We start from the raw sequence: 24092 nt of genomic DNA, 5'->3' as shown, positions 1-24092 counted from the left end.
CATGACAGCCAGTAACTTCTCCTGTCTGTCCCCATTCCCATCCCAGTTTTCCATTGTTTGTGTCTGCTGGACTTTTCAATGCTTTAAAGATCTGTTTGTGTCAGTACCTTGAGATAAATGCAAATTAATAATATTAATTTTATAAAGTTTTGACATATAAAATGGATTTTTGGGTGAATAAGTGATCTCCAATACTCCATGATATGTAGCTAAACATTTTTTAAAAATATATACATTCCTTACCAAAGATTACTCCAGTTTGAAATTAAGTGAAGAGTGAACTTTTAAATATTGTTTTATCTGTCAAATAGTGTAAAATGAATAGGTTCAGCAAAACTTTAGCTTACCATAAGCTGGTGAGAAAACATCGTCTAATGCATTTAAGCACAGGACAGGAATTCCAATAGACTTCAGTTTGTGATAAGGACTAGCATCTCTGTAGTAATCAGCAATTGTCTTATAACCAAACATCACTGATGTAAACCGTTCATCAAATTCTCTGATAGTTTTTGCCTATGATAAAATAAATGAAACAATAATAAATGGAAAATGACATTGTTAATATATACAGATGCATGAAAACTTAATTTCCAATATATACAGGTAGTAATGAAGGAGTTACTATTTACCTTCATGATATAGTCAACGTAAATAATTTATCCAAAATCTGCCTGTGCCTATAATACAAAAAGAAAGCAGAAGTTTCTGAATCACAAAGTATGCATGCATTTAAAAAAAAGTAAAATCACGTAGGTTAAATATTGCAGGTTGGGTGGAGATGAAGCTGTAAATGGTAAGAAAAAGAATGATTAACCAGGATTCTTGCTCCAGAACACTGGTCAGTGAAAGTGGTTGGGTGTCATGAGAATCCTATTAGCCAAGTAGATCATTGATACTCATTATTTAGGCTCAAATATGAAGACAAATATGATTAGTTTAATAAACATCTTGTAGAATTTTTTAAATGATGCAAGTTTATTTTCTTTGAAAATTTTTTAAACTTGCCTTTTTATATACTTACAGTTTAAAAAATTGCTATCATTCCTAATCTCTCATTGGATTACTTCTCAGGAGAAATTAAACTGTTTAAAACATTGTAAGAATAATTGATTTCAATAATTACTTGCATAAACTCGATATCAGAAGAAGTTGCAGTGAAATGGCAATTGATTGCACCTGAAAGACCATCTGAGTACATCTGGTTTAAAATTTAGCTTCAAAACATTAAAACCTAGCAATTGTTTTACAAAACAGACAAGCTTAGTCAGTAACCACTTAAAATTCAAATTTTTCCAGTGTAGATAATGCTAGCAATGTTTCCCACTAAAACCACACGAGTTTGCAAAATTGAATCCGGCATTTTCATTACAATCAACATTAACACACATGACCTTTTCCCATAATAATGTAATTAGTCAAACAGTACACATGTCCAGCCATTCTGACATTTAATTGGAACTCAAGACATTGAACTATGACAATAGTAAGAAATATTGAACAGATCAATCAACTTCTGTGGAAAGAAAAGAAAGTAAAAGCTCTAAATAGAAGACCACTTGTCAGAACTGGGAAAGAGAGAAATAAGTAATTTTGACATTTTCTTTCTTTCTAAATTCTGACAAAGGATCTTCAACCTGTAGTATTTTTTTCTCTTTCCACTCATGCTGCCTGATTTGCCAAGTGTCTCCAACATTTTCTGTTTTTTATTTCAGATTTCCAGCTTCTGCGGTTTTTAATTTTCATCTATGACAATAGTAGAACACTAGGTAGAACTAGAAGCACATAACACTGCTTTGCTGTTTAAAGAGGCCTTACTCTGACCTTCAGAGATCTGACTTGGCTTTTTCAGAACTGTCTGTGGACTGCTAAGACACATTCTGAGTTCACAAACTGTACTTAAGCTATCAGATGTTTTCTTCAACATTAAGCTGCTGCGATATTCATTTATTGGGTATCTCGGTAGTGATACTGTTAGTAACGCTCCATTAATGGAGGTAACTTTATGGCCACACATGGCTGCTCAAAGTGGGTCGGGGCCTAGGGGAAAGGAGCAAAGATATGCTCCTTGGCAAAAAATCTACTCCTGGAGAGTCTTCAAAGACATTACATCGCACCTAGATATCTCCAATGAATAATGATTTGAAGGCTCAGGATATCTAAGACTTACTGAAATAAGTGATATGCTCTGGGAAGAGTTTTGGGAATCTCTCATTCCTGCACTGTTCTGTCCGTCAAACACAAGATTGTGTTGACTCCAAACTTCCTCACCAAAAGATGCCACAGCATACCTCTGCTGTTTTTCCCAATCTGCTGCTCAATACTGAATCGGAGAGGTCACCCAGGCACCGAGTTCACAAAGAAAATTTTTCAGCTAGTTTGACTTCATTGTTATGCAAGTGACTGCTCTGATTGCAGAGGACGTGATTTGGTGTTGGTGCTAAATATAACAGTATTTCTGTGTATAAAAATAAGTAATTTCTGGGCATAACTGTTTGCAGTGTGTACAAAGTCTAAAAGGATTGTGTACAAATGTCTCTGATGTTTTAATGGAGATATTAGAGAGTTTATAAAAACAAAATGCTGGAAATACTGAGGTGGCATTTGCAGTGAGAAAATCAATTAACATTTCAGAACAATGAACTTTCACCAGAAAATTAACAGGTTAAGGTTTTCAGTAAAGTAGTAGATTTTGGGATTTGGTACAATATGCTTTTTATTGCAAAGGGTAACTCCACCCTTTGGCCTCTTGAGATGTTAGTAAACCACTAGCCAGGAGGAAGGATGCTATAACATTGTAAAATGAAAGCATTGTCTAATTTCATAGACAAATCAAAATATGAAAAAAAATAAACTGCTGGAAGTAGTCAGTGGGTCAATATGTCACAGTGCTATAAAACCTTCCCTGCTCCTCGAATACCAACCTGTTGATAGAAGCTTGAAGACAATTGGTTAAGTAGTAATTAAATAATATCCAGTTAAGTGGTTTCTCAAGTGAAGCTGTGCAGGCAAATACATCCCAGCCAATGGAGAAGACTACCGCTGCCTTCAATGGAGTCTGCTGGCCAATCTTACCCAGGTAATTCAAGAGGAGCATTCTGTATCAGGCACAAAATGAAGATGAGCTTATTAATTTGAATTAACAATTTATTATTATGTTACCTAAAATGTAACCTTAATTTGGAGCGGCTGCATAAATGTAATGGCTATATCCTGCTGAATATCCTGCAACATGTGACTTTCATCCTGACATGCCAAAGCCTTTCCACCCTCTACAAGGCATTAGTCGGGAGCGTGATGGAGTACTATCCACTTACCTGGAGGAATGCAGCTCCAACAACTAAAAGGAGCTGCAGCTACTCAACTAGGCTACATTTATAGCACCTACAAAACCTGCAACCTCTACCACCAGGAAGGACAATGGTAGCAGGTGCATTTGAACTCCATTACCTCTGGGTTCCCCTGCAGGTTCACACCATCCTGACCTGAAAATATATCATCATTCCTTCAATGTCACTGGGTCAGAATGTCGCAATACCCTCCCCAACTGCATTGTGGGAATATTTCCACAAGGACCATAATAGGGATTCAAGGTGGCAGTTCGCCATCACCACCTTTCTCAGGACTATTAAGGATAAGCACTAAATGAGGGCCTTGCAAGTATTTCCCAATCCCAAAAAATTAATAGATTAAAAAAAATGTTGGTTTCCAATCTGAATTAGGTTTAAATAGAAAAATTATTTGTTTAGGTGACCCTGGCTATCAGTGCTATGGTGTGCATTGTTAGAATCAAATTCTTCACCGAAACAAAATGGGTTCTGAAACACTTGAAACTTACTTGTGTCACGTTCCTCTGATTGTGGGAGAATCAGAGGATGAGATAATGACAAATGACTTTGTACGTGTGTTAATGGCTATTTCAGACTGCTGTCAATACAACCCTGAGAACAAACTGCATTTCTCTCACCTCTAAATGAAAATGGAGGGCATGGAAATACTGACACTTCCAGAGCACTAAAAAAGCAACAAGAAAATGTATTGCTTACAGTTAGGTGCATATACTGCATTACTTGCTATACCAGAAATGACAAAGTCAGGAACAGACTCATTTGCTCATTATTGTAGGTTGCAATTAAACAGAAAATAAAAGGGAAGAAGTCATTTTTTTATTGGCCTCTTCCAACGATCCCCAGCATCCAATACAGCCAGTTTTTGGAATGTCTTTAGTGTAATGCTGAAAACTTGTGTTACAGAATGAACAGTGCTTTTGGCTTGGTTGTTCAGTTACGGACACAGCAAAGGCATCAATCCAAGAATACAGAAGATTGTATATCCTACCCAGCAAAAGGACAATCCTAGCTTGACAAATTGCTATCCTATAAAACTAATTTTATATTTCTAACAATGCAGAGGGCGTCCATTCAATCCATCAGGCCCATATTGGCTTCCAGGGAAGCAATCCCATTAATCCCCTTTGCCCTCTCTTTATTTCCCTGTGCCCATGCAATTTATTCTCTCACCCATATCTATCAATATCCCTTTGATTCTTTTTGCCATTTATCTACACTAAGGAGTAATTTACAGTAGCTAATTAACCTACCAGCACATCTTTGGGATGTAAGAAGATCCTGAGCACTGGGAGGAATAATGTGAAAACTCCACACAGACAGCACCCAAGTTTAGGATTGAACCCACATCCCTGGAGCTGTAAGGCAGCAGCTCTAACTGCTATGCCACCCTCTGAATAAGTAGAAAAATGATTGAAGCTGTCACTCACAATGCTATCAAGCAGTATTTACTAAGCAATAACATGCTCACTGTTGTACAATTTGTGTTTTGAAAAGCCCATTCAAATTTTTGCCTTAGTGCAAACTTGGACAAAGGGCTGATTTCCAAAATGAGAAATCTGTTATTACTTTGGTTACAAAAGTGGCAAAGAAAATTCAAGCCATATAAATGTGAGGGATCACATTTGCAGAGGGCAAACAAGGCAATAAAAATCAAACATAATAAGAAATGTGGGTACTGAACCACAAAGGTATGAAGAAATGTAGAGTCAAAGAGATGATGGAGTACATAACCACAGATTCCTGAATGTGTGAGAGGTAGACAAGGTAGTTAAGAGGTCATGTGGGATACTTGCTTTAATTGGCCTGGGGTATAGAACATAAGAGTAGGGATGGCAGAACTGTATTCAACACTGGTTAGACCATTGCTCAAGTACTTTATAGAGTTCTGGCTGCCACTACAGGAAGGGTGTGATATCACTAGAGAGGTTGTAGATGAAATTTACTAAAACGTTGCAAGAAGTTGAAGTATTATAGTTATGAGTGACTGACTAAGCTGGGGTTGTTTCGTAAAAGCTGGTCTGAAGGAGTGGCGCAGCTAGTAAAGCCCTGCCTCACAGCGCTAAAGACATGGGTTCAATCCTGACCTTGCATGCTGTCTGTGTGGAGTTTGCACATTGTCCCTGTGACCACGTGGGTTTCTTCCAGCTGCTCTAGTTTCCTCCCACCTCCCAAAGAGGTGCAGGCTAGTAGGTTAATTGGCCACTGTAAATTGCCCCTAGTGTGTAGGTGAGTGGTAGAATCTGGGGATTTGGGGAGAGTTAAAGAGGATTTGGGGAGAATAAATAAAGTGGGATTAATGTAGAATTAGTGTAAAATGGGTGGTTGATAGTCAGTGCAGATTCAATAGACTGAAGGGCCTGTTTCCATGCAGAATCCATCTAGTTCACCAATGTCCATCCTAAACTGATCGGGCCTAGAAGTGATATTATAGCACTAATGGTATTGACTTTTAATTGTCTCCTCCATCAGGGGCAATTGGGGATATCTGCATTCTATGAAAATGAAATTTAATTGAGGTATATAAAATTAATAAAGGTCTAGACTGTGTGTAAAAGAAGGACCTTTTTCCTTTGACAATGAAAACAATAAATTTGGGACATAGATTTTAGTCAATTGGTAGAACAATTAGAAGGAAAATGCTCCTTGTCCAAAGAGTGGAGGGGTCTGGAAGTCATTGACTGAAAGGGTGGAGAAGGCAAAAACCCTCATCACAAATAAAAAGTGCCCTGACAAGCACAAAAAAAGAGCCATAATCTATAAGAGTTTGGTCTAAAAGCTGGAATGTTGAAGTAATCCAGATAGCTCCATTTTGATCAAATGGATATGAATGCTGATTCTTTGATGTATCTGAGTCAAAGTCCTTGAATTTGCTATATAACAAAATTGTGGGAGGACTTTCCACACAAAGACCACAGCAGTTGAATAAAGCAGTTCTGCACTATTTTCTCAAGGACTTCGTGGACAGACAGTAAATTCTGTATGTGCCAATAATGCTCACATCCCATGAAAGAATTTTCAAAAAATTATATCAGACAACCTTTGAGACCAAACTAATTAAGAAGCTATTTGGACAGGCCTGGTCAAGGAGACAGATTTCAAAGAATTATGTAAAGGAGGAGAAAGTGGTGTAGAGCTTTAAAGTCTGAAAAGCCTCCAGGTTTTTGGCCTTGTAGCTAGGGAATCAACAGCAGTGTAGACTGAAGAAATGAGGCTGTGTTTAAAGTACTTTTTCTGATCTAGGCTTCTATTTATTACTGGTTGGTACTTCAGAGCAGTGAAAGGTAAAGAACTGTATATACAATGTTAAAGCCCTAACTCAGACTCACAATTGTATCTACTGGGGCTCCACAGCACCACTGGAGGCTAACAAAATGACCACAATTGGTTCATTGATATGCAGACATAAAAAAAACCCACAGCTGAAGTTGAACAGATTTGGAGTTACATGTCCACATGGTGTATTTGTTTTTATGGTGCCAGATAACTAGATAATTCTTTAATCCAATTATCTGGCAGAACTTTCAAATTAGAGTTTTGCATAACAAATATGACTGATCTTCAAAGTAATTTATCATATAGAATACTTTATGATGCCTCAAGTGACAATGAAAAGGTGCCATATAATTGTTTGTCAAATGATTTCCTCTCCACCTAATTGGTATCACATTTCAATATGTACGATCTTTTCTAAACTACATTAAAATCTACTGAAACTTCTTAGATTATTTGCTTTCAACTAATGGATTTTGAATTTCCCCACACATTATGATGTGCTTATCTGCATGCTATGTTCTCAATTTGTTTATAGGGGAACTCACCCGCCCATAGAGACTCCTGCTGCCATCAGAGGAGCTTCTGGAAAGGTACTCTGTACATGCGAAATGACTGTTTCCAGATCTTCAGTGTTGGCTGCGCAATATGTTCTGGGAGTCTAGACCAGTCATACAAAGTGACACTGTAAGTAATGTGAGTGGTTCCATTGCAGGAAGGAAAAGTTAATCATTGTCAGGTGCAATGCCTCAAATTTACCAAGTTTAGAATTCTTGGTACAACTGTAAATTGGGAAGAGAAGCAAGATTCTCTAGTGAAAATGATCACAATTTTCAAGTATTGCATATGTTCTCCAAAATTTGGACAACTTTCCATGTTACATTTGGACCTGGAAGTAAGTATTAAACACCAAAAAAGTTTCACATTTTCTACCTACAATTAGGATGTGGTGGCATAGTTGTTAAGTTACTGAACTAAAAACTGGACTATTATTTCAAAGGCATGAATTAAAAATCCCATCATAACATCTGAGAAATTTAAATTCAAGTAACTAACTAAATCTCACTTTTAAAAGAAGTTTCAGTGATAACATGAAGTGACTGAGTTGTAAAAATCCACCTGGTTCACCAAAGTCCATACTAAACTGATCGGGCCTAGAAGTGATACTGGAGCCACTAATAGTATTGATTCTTAATTGCTTTCTCCATCAGGGGCAATTGGGGATATCTGCATTCTATGAATAAATAAAACTAAATTACAGTTGGGTATTGTTCACTATACTTAGTGATATAACTGGGTGTCTTCAAGATTGAATGCTAACGTTGATAGACTAGAAATACTTCCATTGGGTGCAAATACTCTATGGGCTGTAACCTAGTGGCTAAGCCTACCGTTTGGTGGGTGGAAAGTGCCATCTGGAATAATGCAGCGGGTTAAAAAAAGGCATCCAATACCCGTACTTGAAATGCTTCATAATGACTCATTGCGTTATTAGTTGTCATATAAATGCGTGCTTTTATTTAAATAATTTCCTTCTCATAACCACAACCATTTCAAATCTTTATTAAAATGCATCTGCTGATTCTTTGATATCTATTGGCTATAATATTATGAACTTTTCACTTCATCGCTCATTATCATACATTTGTCTTTTATTGTGTTTTCACATTGACAATAGGGAAGATGCCCATTCAGGGAGACTCCACTTGCCATCAGAGGACCTTATGGTAAAATTTTCTATTTGTGTAGAATGACTCTTTCTAAATCAAATGGGCACAAAAGAGTGTGCATACAAATTTGGGATCAAATGTTTGAAGCCCCCCACCCCCCACTTCAAATATTAGTTTGGCTGGAATTGGCCAGATAGACAATCCTTAAAAGCACCACTGCAGATAACCGGCAACAAGGTAAATTTTTAAAAAAAAATTACCTGAATGTGGAACCTGAAGAAGCGCATGAGCACAGATTGTGGGAATGAACTATAGACTGACCATCTCCAATGTCTCTTCTCCAGCCCTATTCTGGGGATGCTCCTGTACATGCTAGAAAACTTTCTTGACCTGACTATTTCATGATGCTCTCAAAGGAGGCACCTAAAATTCTTGGGGTAGCTGTGAAGTTTAGTTTACAATCCTGTCCTTGTGGCAATAGAACAGTGAAATGTAAAAGGCATAAAGCACCACATTATGAGTGGGTCATGGGAAGCCCACTGGAAATTTGCAGAGAAAATGGATGGGCACCTTGTCAATTATATTAAAAGGAGGCCAAGGAATGAAACTCCTTCTATACCCCACCTGGCCCCCTGCCTGACCTAATTCCCAACCTGTTAAAAATCAGGATTTCAGTGTCTCAACATTACGTTTTCTTGTCCCTGAATAAACTGCTTGTTTCAAATAAAAATTACAAGAAGAAAATTTCTCCAAAACAGATTTAGTGGCTCAAGATAAAAGTACCTTCATGTATTTAAATTGGATAAAGAACATACTGACAGAAAATAGAATATCCCTGCAGAATTTTGTGATATTGATACAGATAGATGGGCTTAATTACTGACAATTTATGCACAACTAATGCATGATTTCCCAGACAAAAAAATTGGAAGGTCTTGGATTGCTTGTGCTTGAATTTCCAACATGCACTGTCAGGCAATGCTTCTCACTGATACCATAATGCTGAATGTTACCCCTAACTTGAATACCCCCAATAAACTTTATTTTTGCCTACATAAGTGGTCCTACAGTATTTATGGATTTAAAGTAACTCACCAGAAGTCTCTCTCCAGCAACTCCTCTGTTGTTGAAAACAACACACCTAAAAGAAATCCAAAATAATTTTTAGAACATTCCCCGTTTAGAAATACTACACAACAGATAAATAAGGTGATTAAGAAGGTTTGTGGGATATTTGCTAAGGTACGAATATGTGGGCAGGGAGATCATGCTGGTTGAAAATTCCATCCAATAACGAAATATAGGACAGAAAGAAACCATCCGGTATTCAGGCTGATCCTGCTTTCCAGGTCTTGGTCTGTTTGCCTTGTATGCTAAGCAAGTTCAATTGCATATCCAATATTTTTAAAATGCAGTGAGAATTTCTGTCTCCTCCGCTTTTTAAGGTATCAAGTTCTGGACCCATACCATTTTTACATTAAAGAGGATTCTCTTTAGCTTTCCTCTAAATTTTCAACTAGTTAACAAATTTTATCCCCCTGTAAACAGATCTTTCCTATCTTTTCTATCTAGGGCTCTTATAATTTTAAACACTCCATTTAAAACTCCTCATCCTACCAGGTTCCAAAGCCCAGCCTATCTAATCACCTCCAAATTTTTTCCTTACTTTTACAAATAAGTGAACTTATTTCTATTATATTTAAATTATTTAAAAAATTCAAATGATCGCTGCTATTTCAAGTAAATTTCCCTTAGGCATTGTGAGAGAGAGAGAGCTCAACAATACCCTAGTTTATCATCATATTTGCAGTTGTTCAGTGGAAAAAAAACTATTTTGGAAATTTTTATGGACTTAAGGTACAGCTCGTTGATGGAAAACTAGCATTGTTACAAGCATTTCAAGCAATGAGATACCTTCTCTTTCAGAGGTGAAGTTCTTATCACAAGATATATTGGCCTAGAAATTGTAAAGCACCTGAAAATGGATGTTAAAATGGCATTGCATTGTATCATGTTCATGACACTGCTTAAGTGTCCTGCAGGAGTGGAACTTTAATGAAGAAGGAGATTGATATTTGTTAATATTTTCTTCAATCTAAGTGAAATTTCATAAGATAAATTCACGATGCCAATTGAAATCACTGCAAGCAGAATCAGAAAAATTATTAAATATAGAGAAATAAATGAGAAGCAATTCTTCCAGCCCCTTGGGCCTGCCCTGCCATTTAACATGATATTGGCTTATCATCCAAATTCAGTATCCTGTTTCTGATTTCTCCCCATATCCCTTGGTCCCTTTAACCCTAAGAACTATATTTAGCTCTTTGTTGAATTTATTTAATGGCTTGGCTTTTTTTCATCTTTTGAACAATTGTCTAACAAATACAATTTGCCGAGATCACACTTCTTTCAATATTTGCAAATTAGAAATTTTTAAAAAGCTACTATACCCTCTTTTCCCACACCTTACAAAACTGAAATTACAGAAAAAATTTTTGGTTTTAATCCTTGTCAGAAGGGCTTGATAGCAATAATTTATGATTTAATTATGAAAATTCGTTCAGAATCATTGTACAAAATTAAGAATGAATGGGAAAGTGAACTCCAGACATCTATACCTACAGAGACTTGGAAGAAAATGCTTCATTTAGTTAATACATCTTCAATGTGTGCCAGACACTCGACACAGTTTAAGGTAGTTCACAGGACCCATATGTCAAAAGATAAGCTAGCTCGTTTTTAATCAACATATAAATCCTATATGTGACAGATGTAAATTGAATGTGGCTTCTTTGACACATATGTCTTGGTCCTGTCCTCTTTTGGAAAAATATTGGCTTGGCTTTAAATGCCTTCTGTAGAAGAGACTTTCACAGGTTCACCATTCCCTGGGTGAAGAAATTTCTCCTCATCACAAACCTACATGGATCCTTATTCTAAGGCTTATATTCCTGTCCTGGATTCCCTGGCCATCAGGAACATCCTTCCTGCATCTAGTATCCAGAGGAGGTTCACAAGAATGATTCCAGGAATGAAAGGTTTAACATATGAGGAGGGTTTGATGTCTCTGGGCCTATGCTTGACGGAGTTCAGAAGGGTGAAGGGGGATCTCATTGAAACCTACCAAACCTACCACATTGAAACCAAACCTGGATGGAGTGGATGTGGAGAGGATGCTTCCATTTGTAGGAGAGTCTAGGATCTGAGGGCACAGCATCAGAATAAAGAGACATTCCTTTAAAATGAGATGAGGAGGAATTTCTTCAGCCAGAAGGTGGTGAATCTGTGGAATTCATTGCCACAGAGTGCTGTGGAGGCCAAGTCATTAGGTGTATTTAAGGCAGAGATTGATAGGTTCTTGATTGGTAAGGGGGTTAAGGGTTATGGGAAGGCAGGAGAATGGGATTAAAAATAATCAGCCATGATTGAATGGCAGAGCAGACTCAATGGGCTGAATGGCCCAATTCTGCTCCTATATCTATGGTCCTGTTATAAATTTGTAGATTTCTGTGAGATCACCTTTCATCCTTCTAAATCTATCAAGTATAAGCCCAATTGAGCTATTCTTTCTTCATACATCAGTCCAACCATCCCAGGAATCATTGTGAACCTTTGCCGCTCTCCCTCCTTAACAAGAATCTCCTTACGTAGAAAGGAGACCAAAACTGCACACCATACTCAAGTTATCATCTCACTGAAGCCCTGTATAATTGCAGCAAAACACCCTTGCTTCTGTACTCAAATCTTCTTGCCAAAGGCCAATATACGATTTGCCTTCTTCATCACCTGCTACACATGCATGCCTTTTCTTTCAGTGACTGGTGCACAAGGGCACCCAGGTTTTAATGCACTTTCCCATTCACACCATGTCACCATGCAGATAATAATCTGCCTTCCTGTTTTTGTTACCAAAGTGAATAACTTCATGTTTATTCGCATGATACGGTCATGAATTTGCCTACTCCAACTTGTACAAATCATTCTGACACAGCTTCTCAGCATCATCTTCACAGCTCACACTCCCACCCAGCTTTCTGTCATCTGCAAACTTGGATACATTAATTTAATCCCCTCATCCAAATCACGTGAATAGCTGGGATCCTTTCACGGATCCTGCAGTTCCCCAGTAGTCACTGCCTGCCACTTGGAAATAGACCCATTTACTCCTGCTCTGTTTCCTAACCAGTTCTCTATCCATGGTCAGTATGTTACCACAATCCCATGTGCTTTAATTTTGCACGCTAAACTCTAATGTGAAGCTTTACTGAGAGCCTTCTGAAAGTCCAAATACATTCGATGGTTCTCCCTCATGTATTCTACTAGTTAATCTTCAAAAAAAATCTAGTAGATTTGTCAAGCATGATTTCTTTTTTGTAAATCCATGTTGACTTTATCCAATCTTGTCACCATTCACCAAGTGTTTTGCCATTAAATCTATTATAGTGCACTCTATTGTTTTATTTCTATTAACAATGTCAGGTCATGGAAATAAAATAATAGTCCATTATGATAGATTTAATAGCAAAGCACTTGGAGAACAGTGACAAGAATGGATAAAACAAACATGGACTTTACAATTCCCTGTTTTTTTTTCCCTACCCCCTTTTTTAAACAGTGAGGTTACATCAGCTACTTTCCAATCCATTGGAACAGCTCTGTAGAATATTAGAACTTTGGAACATGACCAGCGATTCATCTATTATTTCAAGGACCACTTCCTTAAATAATTTGAGATGTAGATTATCAGCTGTTGATGCACTATCAACTATTTCACATAAAGCCAAAATTAACTGCAATGTGCATGGTTTCATTGATGTCCTACTGGAAAATAGTTCAATATGTACAATGAAGCAAAGTTATCTCAGGGTTCTAACAAATGAAGGCCTGAAAACTCATTTAGTCCAAAATAGGAATATTAAAACAGTGTTCTGCTTTGGTCCAAATTATTTAAACAAAAAACTTGTCACAATTGAAAAAAGTATCATACTTTTAGTGTAACAGCATAGACAAATGCATCTATATGTCCAAAGTGGCATGTCCTATTGAAAGCTATCAATAGAAACAGCCACAGCTGTTAGTTATCTGATAACAAGACTCCAGCTCTTAAAGTAACTTCTGCAGCAAATTGTTATAATGCGTGTACACACACACACACACACACACACACACACACACACACACACACACACACACACACACACACACACACACACACACACACACACCTCAAATAAATCTGCCATGTTTTGAGTCTTCCTCACTAACTTGCCTCACTACAGACAAGAGCAGAGCCCTCTTGGACTCAAAGGTTGACCAATATGGAGAAGAAGGCCCTCCTCCTGATGAACATTGGGGCAGGTGATTCCTTTGTCTTGGATAAACAAAAGAGGCACACAATTCTGTATCAATCCCTCTCTTAGTGAAATTTCCTCACTGTCTAAGATTCTGCATGTGTTCTAGGCTCTTGCCTCAAAGGGGCCATTATTGCAGCATTTCCTTGTGATTGTCTGTCCCTTATCGTTATAGGACCACGGGGAAGAAATTTACCACCACCACCAAAGGCTCATACTTCTGAGGAAAAGGAACAGGAGTATAAGGATGTAGAGCCTCAAGGCATCCTACATCATTGCATTTACCCTTGCTCAGCACCAGCTCATGTATTTGCATTGTGAGGACAGAATACATCTTAACAGCACAGTGCTTAAGAGGGAACTCGATACACTATAGTGGGCCGTAATCAGGGAAGAGAGAGAAGGAACCTATTATGCCTGCTCACCAGTAAGCATATGGAAGAACCCAATGAGGACCACAATAGGGATTGTCCTGCCTGTGAGACCAAATGCACAGATCACAAGGAGCTTGGAAGAGTCCTTCTTACATACCATGCAGGAGGTTGTGCAGAGATAGGTCAGGAGCACCTGTGCTCTAGATGTGCACACTCTTCTGTGCTAGTCACTCGAAACTTTGGCAAAACAGTGATAATGGATCAGGCTTGATCTTGTTGAATGGTGGAGCAGGTCCAAGGGTTTGAATGGCTTATTCCTGCACCTATTTCTTGTGTTATATATTTGTTTCTGTAGAGGCACAGGCCAAGTCTTCTTGCCATTCTAGAATCTCAGTCTGATCCATTAGTGTTAACCACACACAGGACATATAAACCCTGACTCCTGGCCTTTGTTTCTAATGAACAATGTGGCTTCCAGCAGGAATGGGCGTGCATTGCTTGAACATTGATGAACCAGCATGGTCACGTTAAAGACGTGATTCCAATGCAAGTTGCCCAATTTTTCTTACGCAATCTTTAGATATATTAGTATAAACTTGTTTCAGTCTTTACATGAAATTCAATTGGTAGCTCTGACTAGGATTGGAGATTTCGTGGAAGCTAGTGGTTATTTCTACATGTAATTATATAGATTTGATTATGCTTTATTTGTTTTAATGAAGTTAACGGATTGAATTATCTCCTGAGTCTAAATTTGGATTAAGCTGTATGGCTGATATAGTAAGTATGATAGTGTATGCAGTAATCTTTCACAATTGGAACCAGGACATTTTGCTCACAGAGAGTAATCAAAGAAGTACACTGCTTTTAATAATGCTGTACCTGACTTTGGAGTGTCCACGATGGGAATATATTTGATTTCCCAATATTCATATCTTTGATTTGAGAAAGTTTGGAGAGCCCTGGGAGATGGTTGCCTGTTCTCCTTGCTGCTTGGAAAAATGACGAGTGGAATATGCATGAGAAAAAAAGGTAAAATCCTTGAAAATAATGCTTGCCTGTATCCAAGTCTTTCACTCTGTTTAACCATGTGGAGTATGTATGATTCCTTGCGGTTTCCTGTAAGTCCAGGTAAGATAAGTATGATAGGTCTTGTAGCAGAAACAGGATAGAGTGCATTGTCATCATTATTATTCCAGTCCAAGGAAATATGCCCACCATCTGCTGTCTTAATGAGTTCACTATAATGCAGAGATAACAAAAACAAAGTGAAAATGTAGGAATTTTGTAAGCACGGGTTCATACAACAGTTATCCTACATTTTTAAAATTTGTGATAACAATAACTTATCCCATATTTATTTGCTAGGTACTATGCAGAAACAATTCATTATTACAATTACTATTCTGAGCAAATAAAAAGCACTTGAATCCAATAACCATTCTGCCAAAGTATTCAAGACACAGGAGACAGCAGATGCTGGGATCTGGAGCAACAAACAATCTGCAGGTCGAGCAGCATCTGTGGGAGGAAAGGAATTGTCGACGTTTCAGGTCGAAACCCTGCATCGGATCCTGATACAGGTTTTCGACTGAAGCATTGACAATTCCTTTCTTCCTACAGATGCTGCTCGACCCACTGAATTCCTCCAGCAGTCTCTATGTTGCTGCCAAAATATTCGGTGCTTTGAGTTGGGTTTGCGCATGGGTGAAAATTTTTTGGAACTACAGGTTGGAAGAATTGCAAATTGTACAAATTATTTCTGCTCATAACCCATTCAGGAATTTGTTCAGCAGCTCTATCTAAATTTTAAAAACATTGCAGTTATAGAATTTGAATTATTTTATGTCTATTATATTAAAAAATGTGTTAACTGTTTCATGTGTTGAATATGAAGCTTGCTACTTGGATCAGATTTTTGTACTTAAATATTTTGGTATGAATTGAAATTTCTAAAATATTAGTGACTGAAATGTACATTCGGGTAGAAGATACAGCAGCCTGAGGGCACGTACCACCAGACTTAAGGACAGCTTCTACTCCACTGTGATAAGACTATTGAACGGTTCCCTTATACAATGAGATGGACTATGACCTCACGATCTACCTTATTGTGACCTTGCACCTTATTGCACTGCACTTTCTCTGTAGCTGTGACACTTTGTACTGTTATTGTTTTTACCTGTACTACATCAATGCATTCTGTACTAACTCAATGTAACTGCACTGTGTAATGAATTGACCTGTATGATTGGTGTGTAAGACAAGCTTTTCACTGTACCTCAGTACGTGACAATAATAAACCAATACAAATCTGATTTATATACAGCTGAAAGAATGATTTAAAATATTTTTCTAACATAAAGAATATGATTAGTCTGAACACTTATCAATGCAGAACAATGCTAATGGTACAATAAACAGTAAAACAGTGAAGCGTACTTTCTGTATTCCACCCAAGGTTTAGTTATGATGAGTGGCCTGAGCAGTGTCTGGACTCTTGCTTCCCAGCACCAAAAAGTCGGATAATATGTCTCTGTCACCACAGGACAATACCTCCGTAGAAACTCAGCGAATGTTGCTGACCCTGTGATAAGCTGTGGCTTCTGCAATAAATCAAGCTCACAGTTAGAGTGTGAAAGCAAGTTTTTAACATTTACTGGACTTACACAATAAAAAGTATAGACAGCTGCTTGGAAGTCCACAATAAAAATGAAAATATAGATTACAGTCCTCAGTTCATCGGAAGTGAATTTCTGGAACTTGCTGCTTTTATTTTCTAAATGTGCCCTTTGTTCTTTATGCAATAGCACCATTCAGCATAATTATATGGCTTTTTTATCTGCTTGCTACTCCCTTTCTGCAACTTAAAATACAATTGATACCTCACTTTCCAGTTCTGATGAAAGATCATCAACCTGAAACTTTAGCTCTGTTGCTCTCTCCACAGGTGGTGCCCGAGTATATTCTGTTGTTATTTCAGATTTCTGGCATCTACAAATTTTTCCAGTCACCTAAGCCGTAACTCAAAAACCCAACCATTTTTACTGATTTTTTTTTCAAGTTTATTGTGCCATTTCAACAATTCTGACTGAGAAAATACTGTTAGACTGCATTATTTGGTGGAATATTAAGTCATAAAAAGCATTGCAATTATTTTCCATAGAGAGTACAAGCAAAATAAGAGAATTTAAATTAAAAGTGAGGTTGTTGTTAAATGTGTAGTGGAGACTGGTGCAGTGAGGTGTGCTTACAATGGGATCTTTGAGTGAATGGTTACCTATTGACCAAAACATTTAAGGAAAGGTTATGGCATTGGAGGTTAGGGGACCAAAACTTTTCAAGAGCAGAGAGGAATGAGGGAATTACTGAAAGTGCGTGGAAAGTGTGAGATTCAGTGAGTCATCATGGCTCAGTGAAATGGTTGGCTAAATTATCAGGGGTTTGAGCTTGACATCTGCACGATATAGCAGGTCTGTCATGAGACAAAGACAAGTGGTGAAAGAGGTCACAGAAATGTAAATTCCACAGTGTTGGTTAAAAAAAGGGAATTCTAGCCTTAAGAAGTCTTACACTATTTAATTTATAAATTAGTAATCTTTAAAATAAGAGCAAACCTGTCATTTTGCTTTCAGTTTGCTCTTAAAGGGCATCCTCCCATATCAGTTGTTCCCTTAAGATCACAGTGACATTCTACTCCTCACCTCAATCCAATACACCATACTACGCCCTCTACAACCCATTTGAAACTCTCTTTTTCCTTCCTTCAAGTTGATCTTCACCATCTTTCCATCCAAGTTCTGACAACAACAACAATTTAAACAACAACAATTTATACAACAACGTCATTTGAATCTTCAACAGTGAAAACTACAAATATACAACTTTAAGCATCCTAATTAGACCATATAATGGCTGAATTTCCCATGTAGGAGCTAAAAGGTAGAGGGCCCAGTGAGAAAACCATAGATAATTCTTGTTCAGTGTGACATTTATTCTGCAATCTATTCTCAGTATACCAGGGAAACAGACTTCCATCTCTGTTACTTGGACTTTTATAGCCAGACTGTAGGGATCTGTGCTATCCAGATAAAAGTCCTCAGTCCCAACATGGGGGCTCCATGTTATTAGTGATATTTTATAAAATCACATAATAAATTTTGAGGCACAATGCAATTGTAAGGTACAGCTTTTCAACAAATATAGTACAGGGATCTGAAAATTGGTTCAAAATAATAATGGTATATCATTTTAACTGCTCATTTCTACCATAGCTAATTTTTAATTTTTCCATGCAGAGAGAAAATTAGTAGTGCTCATTTTTCTCAACTTTGAGATTAGGTGCGTTTTTGCATCCCTTTCAGGATGACAGTGAAAGAGCCAAGCAACTAAAATGAAGCTGTTCCATTCTTGCTCATTATTCTTAGCACAAAATAATGAGTGGTTTCTGGATTTGGGAAGGAGCCTCGTTAATAAATCTTAATCAGATCCTTTTGATAGCAATAGTACTCTTGAGCTATTTTAACAGGAATCTCAGCAGGGAAGTCACCACGGTTTCCATATCTATTGTGAAGCAGGTCATAAGCTGATAGGAAGGCTGAACAGGCCTTCTAGGTATGTGCAAAAATTTCAATATGGAGGTCAGGAAGTGCAGAATTTCTTCTCCAGACCCTAGAAGGAAAGCAAGATGATCCTTCCTCCCCTTGTGCTAGATTCACTTCACTTCCCCCTTTCCTCATGAGAGGCAACTCCACTGCAACTCACCTATCCTCAAAACGCACCTTCACAAAACCCACTCATATCATATTTGCAAGTCTCTGGGTGACCAGTTGCAGTCCCAATAGCTTCCTAGCTTCCTCTGCCACCAACCTGTTCCATGTGGGAAGTAGACAAATGCACTAAAATGAGGGGTAAGATTTTAAATATCTCAGGACAATGAATGTGTTTTGTTCCTGCTTTCTTAAATCTTTAAAACCTGCCCACTGGTGAAAATAATTCCAGTGGTAATTTGGTAAATGTATCAAGGTACAGTGAAAAACTTTGTTTTGCCTGCCATGCATAAAGATTATTTCATCACATCAGTGCATTGAGGTAGTACAAGGGAGAATAATAACAGAATGCAGAATAAAATGTTTCTCATTTTGCCTTGGCAAACAATGTTGGTGTTCACGAATATTCAGTTCTAAAATTTTCCTTCAATTACTAGTCACCTTGATGCCACTGGTTAAATCACTGGGTCCTTTACCTTTAAGCTTCAATTATTATCTTATAAATCTTTTAGTTTACATACTGTGTACTTCACATGAGAACAGGACAGCACTGTTTTTTAACACTAAGGTGGAGTTTCAGATTTATAAAAGTTACTTCTAGAATTTTAAAATTGGAAATCTTGATGAAGGATTTGGGCTCACGGTGTAAAACATCACAACAATTTATCAAGAAAAAAGGCAGAGACGTGACCGGTTTTAAGTAACTGTAGTTGTGGGTGTGTGTAAAGACTGAGGCAGCATGACCGTTCCTTATTTTTATCTGTTTTGAGAAAGAATGGGTTGATGTATGCAGTGCTGTTGCTGAGTCTTGAATTGATAATAATGAGGCTGGAGGGCGGTTGAAGAATGTGCGGCATAAGGACACAAAGAGCTCAGAAGGATTAAGAGAAAAAATTCTCGTTCATACACACCTACTTAGAAAACAAGTGAAAGTTAACCCATTGGCTTCTAGACCCAGCATTTATTATGTAAAAACAAGAGAGGATATTTCATCCTTTTTCTAAACAAAACATTTCTTTCTCATAATAGCATAGAATGAGTTACCAAGGGGAAGGTTTTAATTAATTTTAGTTTTAATTCCTTAATAACAATTAAGGGTTTCTGACAATCTTATCTCAGTCAGGAATGCATTTAAAATTGTATGCACTGCAGTGCTTCCAAATGTCACAGCACCGTTGCTGCCAACATCCCATTTTACCATACCTCCTCCTTGACAAGAAGGTAATAAACAGGAACATGGTCCCCAGAAAAAACTCATTTTTAAAATAAAAAATTACATATTAAGTTTAATTAATTAAGTCCACTAGTTCTCTTGTGTTATGCACCTTTCAATAGCTTGCAGCTGAAACAACATGAGGAAGGAGCCCCAGGTTAAAACAGAGGATGAAAATGTGCATTGATTTTATCTGTGTTTATGCTAAGCCAAACATTAGCATGTCTGATGATTATAGCAATAGCAATAAGATAGAGTGAGATACAGATGTAGTTGGAAAATAAAAAAATTAGAGCTTTGGTAGGAGAAACTAGAAGCACCTTTGGTAAGCTTTATTCAGCATAATATGAGCTATGTCATTTCCTAGTATCTAAATATTGTTATTGCTTGGTAAACTGACAGACATGAAAAGGTCCCAGCCCAATTCAAATGAAGCCCATCCCAACACGACAGCTCCTTCTTTCCCTATTACTAATACTACTGTGTAATGAATTGAAACCCATTTTTCCTACATCAATCTTTGAGCCACACTTTCAGCTTCCTGCCAATTTGCACATGGCTGTTGTAATAATCCAGAGAGCGACCTGAGAAAGGCAATAGAGTTTTGGTCTATGGAGCCACTTTTCACATCCCAGGCAGCAATTGAGCACAAACCTGTTAGAGATCAAATTTCTGGATCAAATTGTGGGACTCTGTGAACCCCCTCTGAACACAGAGTGCCCCAACTCTGAAGGCAGCAAGCTGAGATTGCATAATAGAAACCTGACCTTATACTGCAGTATCAATATTTAGGCTGACTTCAGCTTGTGCTGTAATGGAATGCTTGAGATCAATCATCAGACATTCTATGATAGTTAGGACTACAGAGTTGAATGGAATTGCCCAGTGCTTCTAAGGTGAAAAAAGAAACAGCTGTAAGTTTTGTGCAAAGCCCTGGACAAGATTGGTGCCAGACTCCTTCGTGGTCTGTGACATTTCATGCAGGCTTTCTTGCTGGCCTGCCAATACACCAAGCATTTGATTATGCATAGCCATTTGCCTTCTTCTGAACCTGCCCTTCATTTTAATACTCTGCAGCATAACTATTGAGCAAACTTGCCCGACAGAGAGGTGAGACCTGGGCAACCCTTTTGCAGACATGTGATATGCAGTGACTCATTCATTAGTGATCCTGCTTCTGAACTAACCTCTACTGTATGTGAAATGACTGAGATGATGGCAGTGAGTTGTCAAATCAGTTGACAGTGTTTTCTCTTTTTTCACTCTCATTCTGCTAACTATGTGACTAAGTTGCAGTACTTGAAATATTATAAAGAATAAAGCACAGGGAAAGCATACAGGGGAGAAATGTCCAGAGATGCACACTCAAGCTGTATGCAGCTTATGTGGGTTGATGAGAGGAGAATTAAATATGAAGACCTGTATTTTCGATGGTCTGTTCTCACTTAACCACAAGCTTTGTTGTGGCTGGTCTAACTTATTGCAAGCCCTTTCTTAATGAAGGAATAAAGTGAAGCAGCTGATGTGTCTTGCCAATTTACTTCTATATCTGGCAAATTTCTATATTATATTTACTTCTATCTTATCCTACAAGGAATGTGTATGTCACACAGTGTATACAGATGATGTAGCTCCTTTAGTGAAAATAGCTGGTGGAGTATGCAATTGTGAAGTGTGGATGTGGAGAGTGGAGAGGTGGTAATATGCAAAATTTCGGTAGAGCATACATGTTAGGTCCGGGCTGATGGAGTTTGCTATTGGTAGATGAGTTTATATTACACTGAAAAGCATATTGAATTAGCTGGTGAGGTGCAGGCACATTCACTGCCCTTGACTTTATTTGTCAGTCATTGAACTTTTAGTTTGTTGCATCCAAGTCTTCAGGTCTTGACTCCTAGCATTCAGCTCAACAGCTATTCCTCCTCTGGAGCTTTCACCATGTGTATTTGGAAGGGTTCCTCACCTCATGCAAATCGAGGATATTTCTCCCGTCTATCTACTCCAGAATGGTCTGAAAATCAAGGTGTCCATTCTCTTCCATGTTGCATCTTCTACAAACACTGCAATCATGCCCAGAATGACTTGCACCACCCGGTTTCAGTCAAATTGCATTGCCCCTTTAAAAAGTAGTAGACTGACTTTCAGCAATGCATTGCATGTTGGGTTGATTCTAGCTACTCACAAAAATATGTTAAAGCAGTTAACTGTGCAAACTGAGATGCGGATGTGAAGAATTAGTGCCTACAGATTGCAAAGATCATGATAATGAACCAACATCATGAATTTTATTGAAAATTAAATAGTGGCAGATGCTGGAAATCTGAAATGTAAACACAATACGATTGACATACTCAACAGATCAAGACAGCATCTATGCAAAGAGAAAAAGAGTTAACATTTCAAGGCATTGACTCTTCATCAGAACAAAGTTAAATCAGACAACGAAGAGATATTGTCTTGAAACATTAATTCTTTTTGCTCTTTAAAAATGCTGCCTGATCTGCTGAATATTTCCCACATTTTCTGTTAATACATCATGAATATTAGGCCTTGCCTCAGATGATTGTGGGGTAACCATAAGATTGTGTTTCCCTCATCTTTTCTCCAGTGCTCCAAATTTAGCTCCATATTTCTTCAAAGAAGCTTTTACAGATTTGCTTTTTTTTTAAAGCTGTTTGCAGAAGTCTACCAGTGACAGAAACTGTGCTGCAAACTACTGGGTTACCTTTTCCACAGCATTCTATCAAGAAAGTTTTCTGTCCATACTGTCTCCACATGTAAACGTAGTTTAGATATTATGAACAAGCTTGAAAAAGATAATCCATTCAGGATTCCCATCATGTGATTAAAAGCTGTGTCATATACTCATAAATCATTATAACTTCATAAGTAATCACCTCAACCAATATCCCATTGTGGCATCATAATCATGAACCTTTCAAATAAACTTAAGGTTTAATTTATGCTATAGCAATAACCACAATTTATTTAGGATAGACTAGGTAATGGGTCACTGAACATCTCATTGAACCTGCGGCTCTTAGTGGGCTATTGCTCAGTAAACGAGATGTTCTTACACATGACTCATCTGAGCTCCTTTACCGTGTGATTCATTTAATCATTAAACATGGAAAACATTTTTAAGAATATGTTAAACATTTTAAACTATACTTATATCCTAATTAAAATAGTCTAACATTACTATCAAGACATGGAAATTCACCATTGGGTTTAGCTTATAAGAATTCACAGATAATTTTTTTAAAAATTATCGCAGTGTAGAAATTAAATCATTATCAATAAATACCTAACTTAATAAAGCACCTGAATACTACACGAAAACCACTCAATAAAGATAATAAACCTGCTTACCTTTGATATGAAGTGTAAATACACATATAAGTAGGCAGCACTGCATCCAAGAACAAGGATCCAATTTGCCCTGGTATCAGGTAGATTAATATTCAAATGTACTAACAATTCTCTGAACAATTCATTCATGTTACATACTAGATTAATGATTACTGTAAGGGTGTTCAGTTATTTTAAATGGAAGGCTAAGTACCAGTACCCTGCACCTGAGGCTCAGGAGGCTGTAATGCAAGGTACTGATGTCCTTTGGTTCAACTCAAATTATGGCTTAATCATCGTTTCCTTCAACCTATTCATGACGTCATGTCAGGAAGCAGGAATGTGCTCTGCAGGTCAGAGGTCATGGACTGTTGTGTAATGAATCTCATTTGCGGTGTTTATGTTGCCAGGGTAGGTATAAAGCTGAAAGTTCAACTGAGGCTGAGGAAATGTTGAGGTAAAATACTCCAGGTTCAATCCCACGGGAACTTTCAGTTTATTCAATGCTTAATGTTGCATTGATAGACCACTAAATTATTTTTATGGGAGATAGCCCACGAAGGAAATTAGACAAGACAGAGAAATCATAAATTGTACCTATCAGAGACACAATGGGTGGGACTGGGAGTTGTTCAACTTTTAAAGATAACATCTGAGAAATTAGAGTTATATCAAAAAGTTATGAAAAACTATATTTAAAAAGCCAGAAGATAAAGTTACTGATAGACTGTTTAGAGCAGATCTGGA

General features: G+C 37.5%; 1 protein-coding gene across 1 annotated transcript in view; it reads right to left on the bottom strand.

Annotated features, from left to right (window-relative positions):
* abhd3 (abhydrolase domain containing 3, phospholipase) overlaps window positions 1-24092 on the bottom strand; it is a 37983-nt gene that overhangs the window by 3256 nt on the left and 10635 nt on the right. The window contains 8 exon segments of the mRNA XM_052023081.1: window positions 348-513; window positions 630-649; window positions 652-677; window positions 2922-3095; window positions 7166-7278; window positions 9383-9428; window positions 15071-15253; window positions 16455-16618. Coding sequence (XP_051879041.1) covers window positions 348-513; window positions 630-649; window positions 652-677; window positions 2922-3095; window positions 7166-7278; window positions 9383-9428; window positions 15071-15253; window positions 16455-16618 — 892 coding nt within the window.

This window comes from Pristis pectinata, chromosome 9 (genome assembly GCF_009764475.1).
Source record: "Pristis pectinata isolate sPriPec2 chromosome 9, sPriPec2.1.pri, whole genome shotgun sequence".
Classification (NCBI taxonomy): domain Eukaryota; kingdom Metazoa; phylum Chordata; class Chondrichthyes; order Rhinopristiformes; family Pristidae; genus Pristis; species Pristis pectinata.
This window is presented reverse-complemented; position numbering and strand designations above follow the sequence as displayed.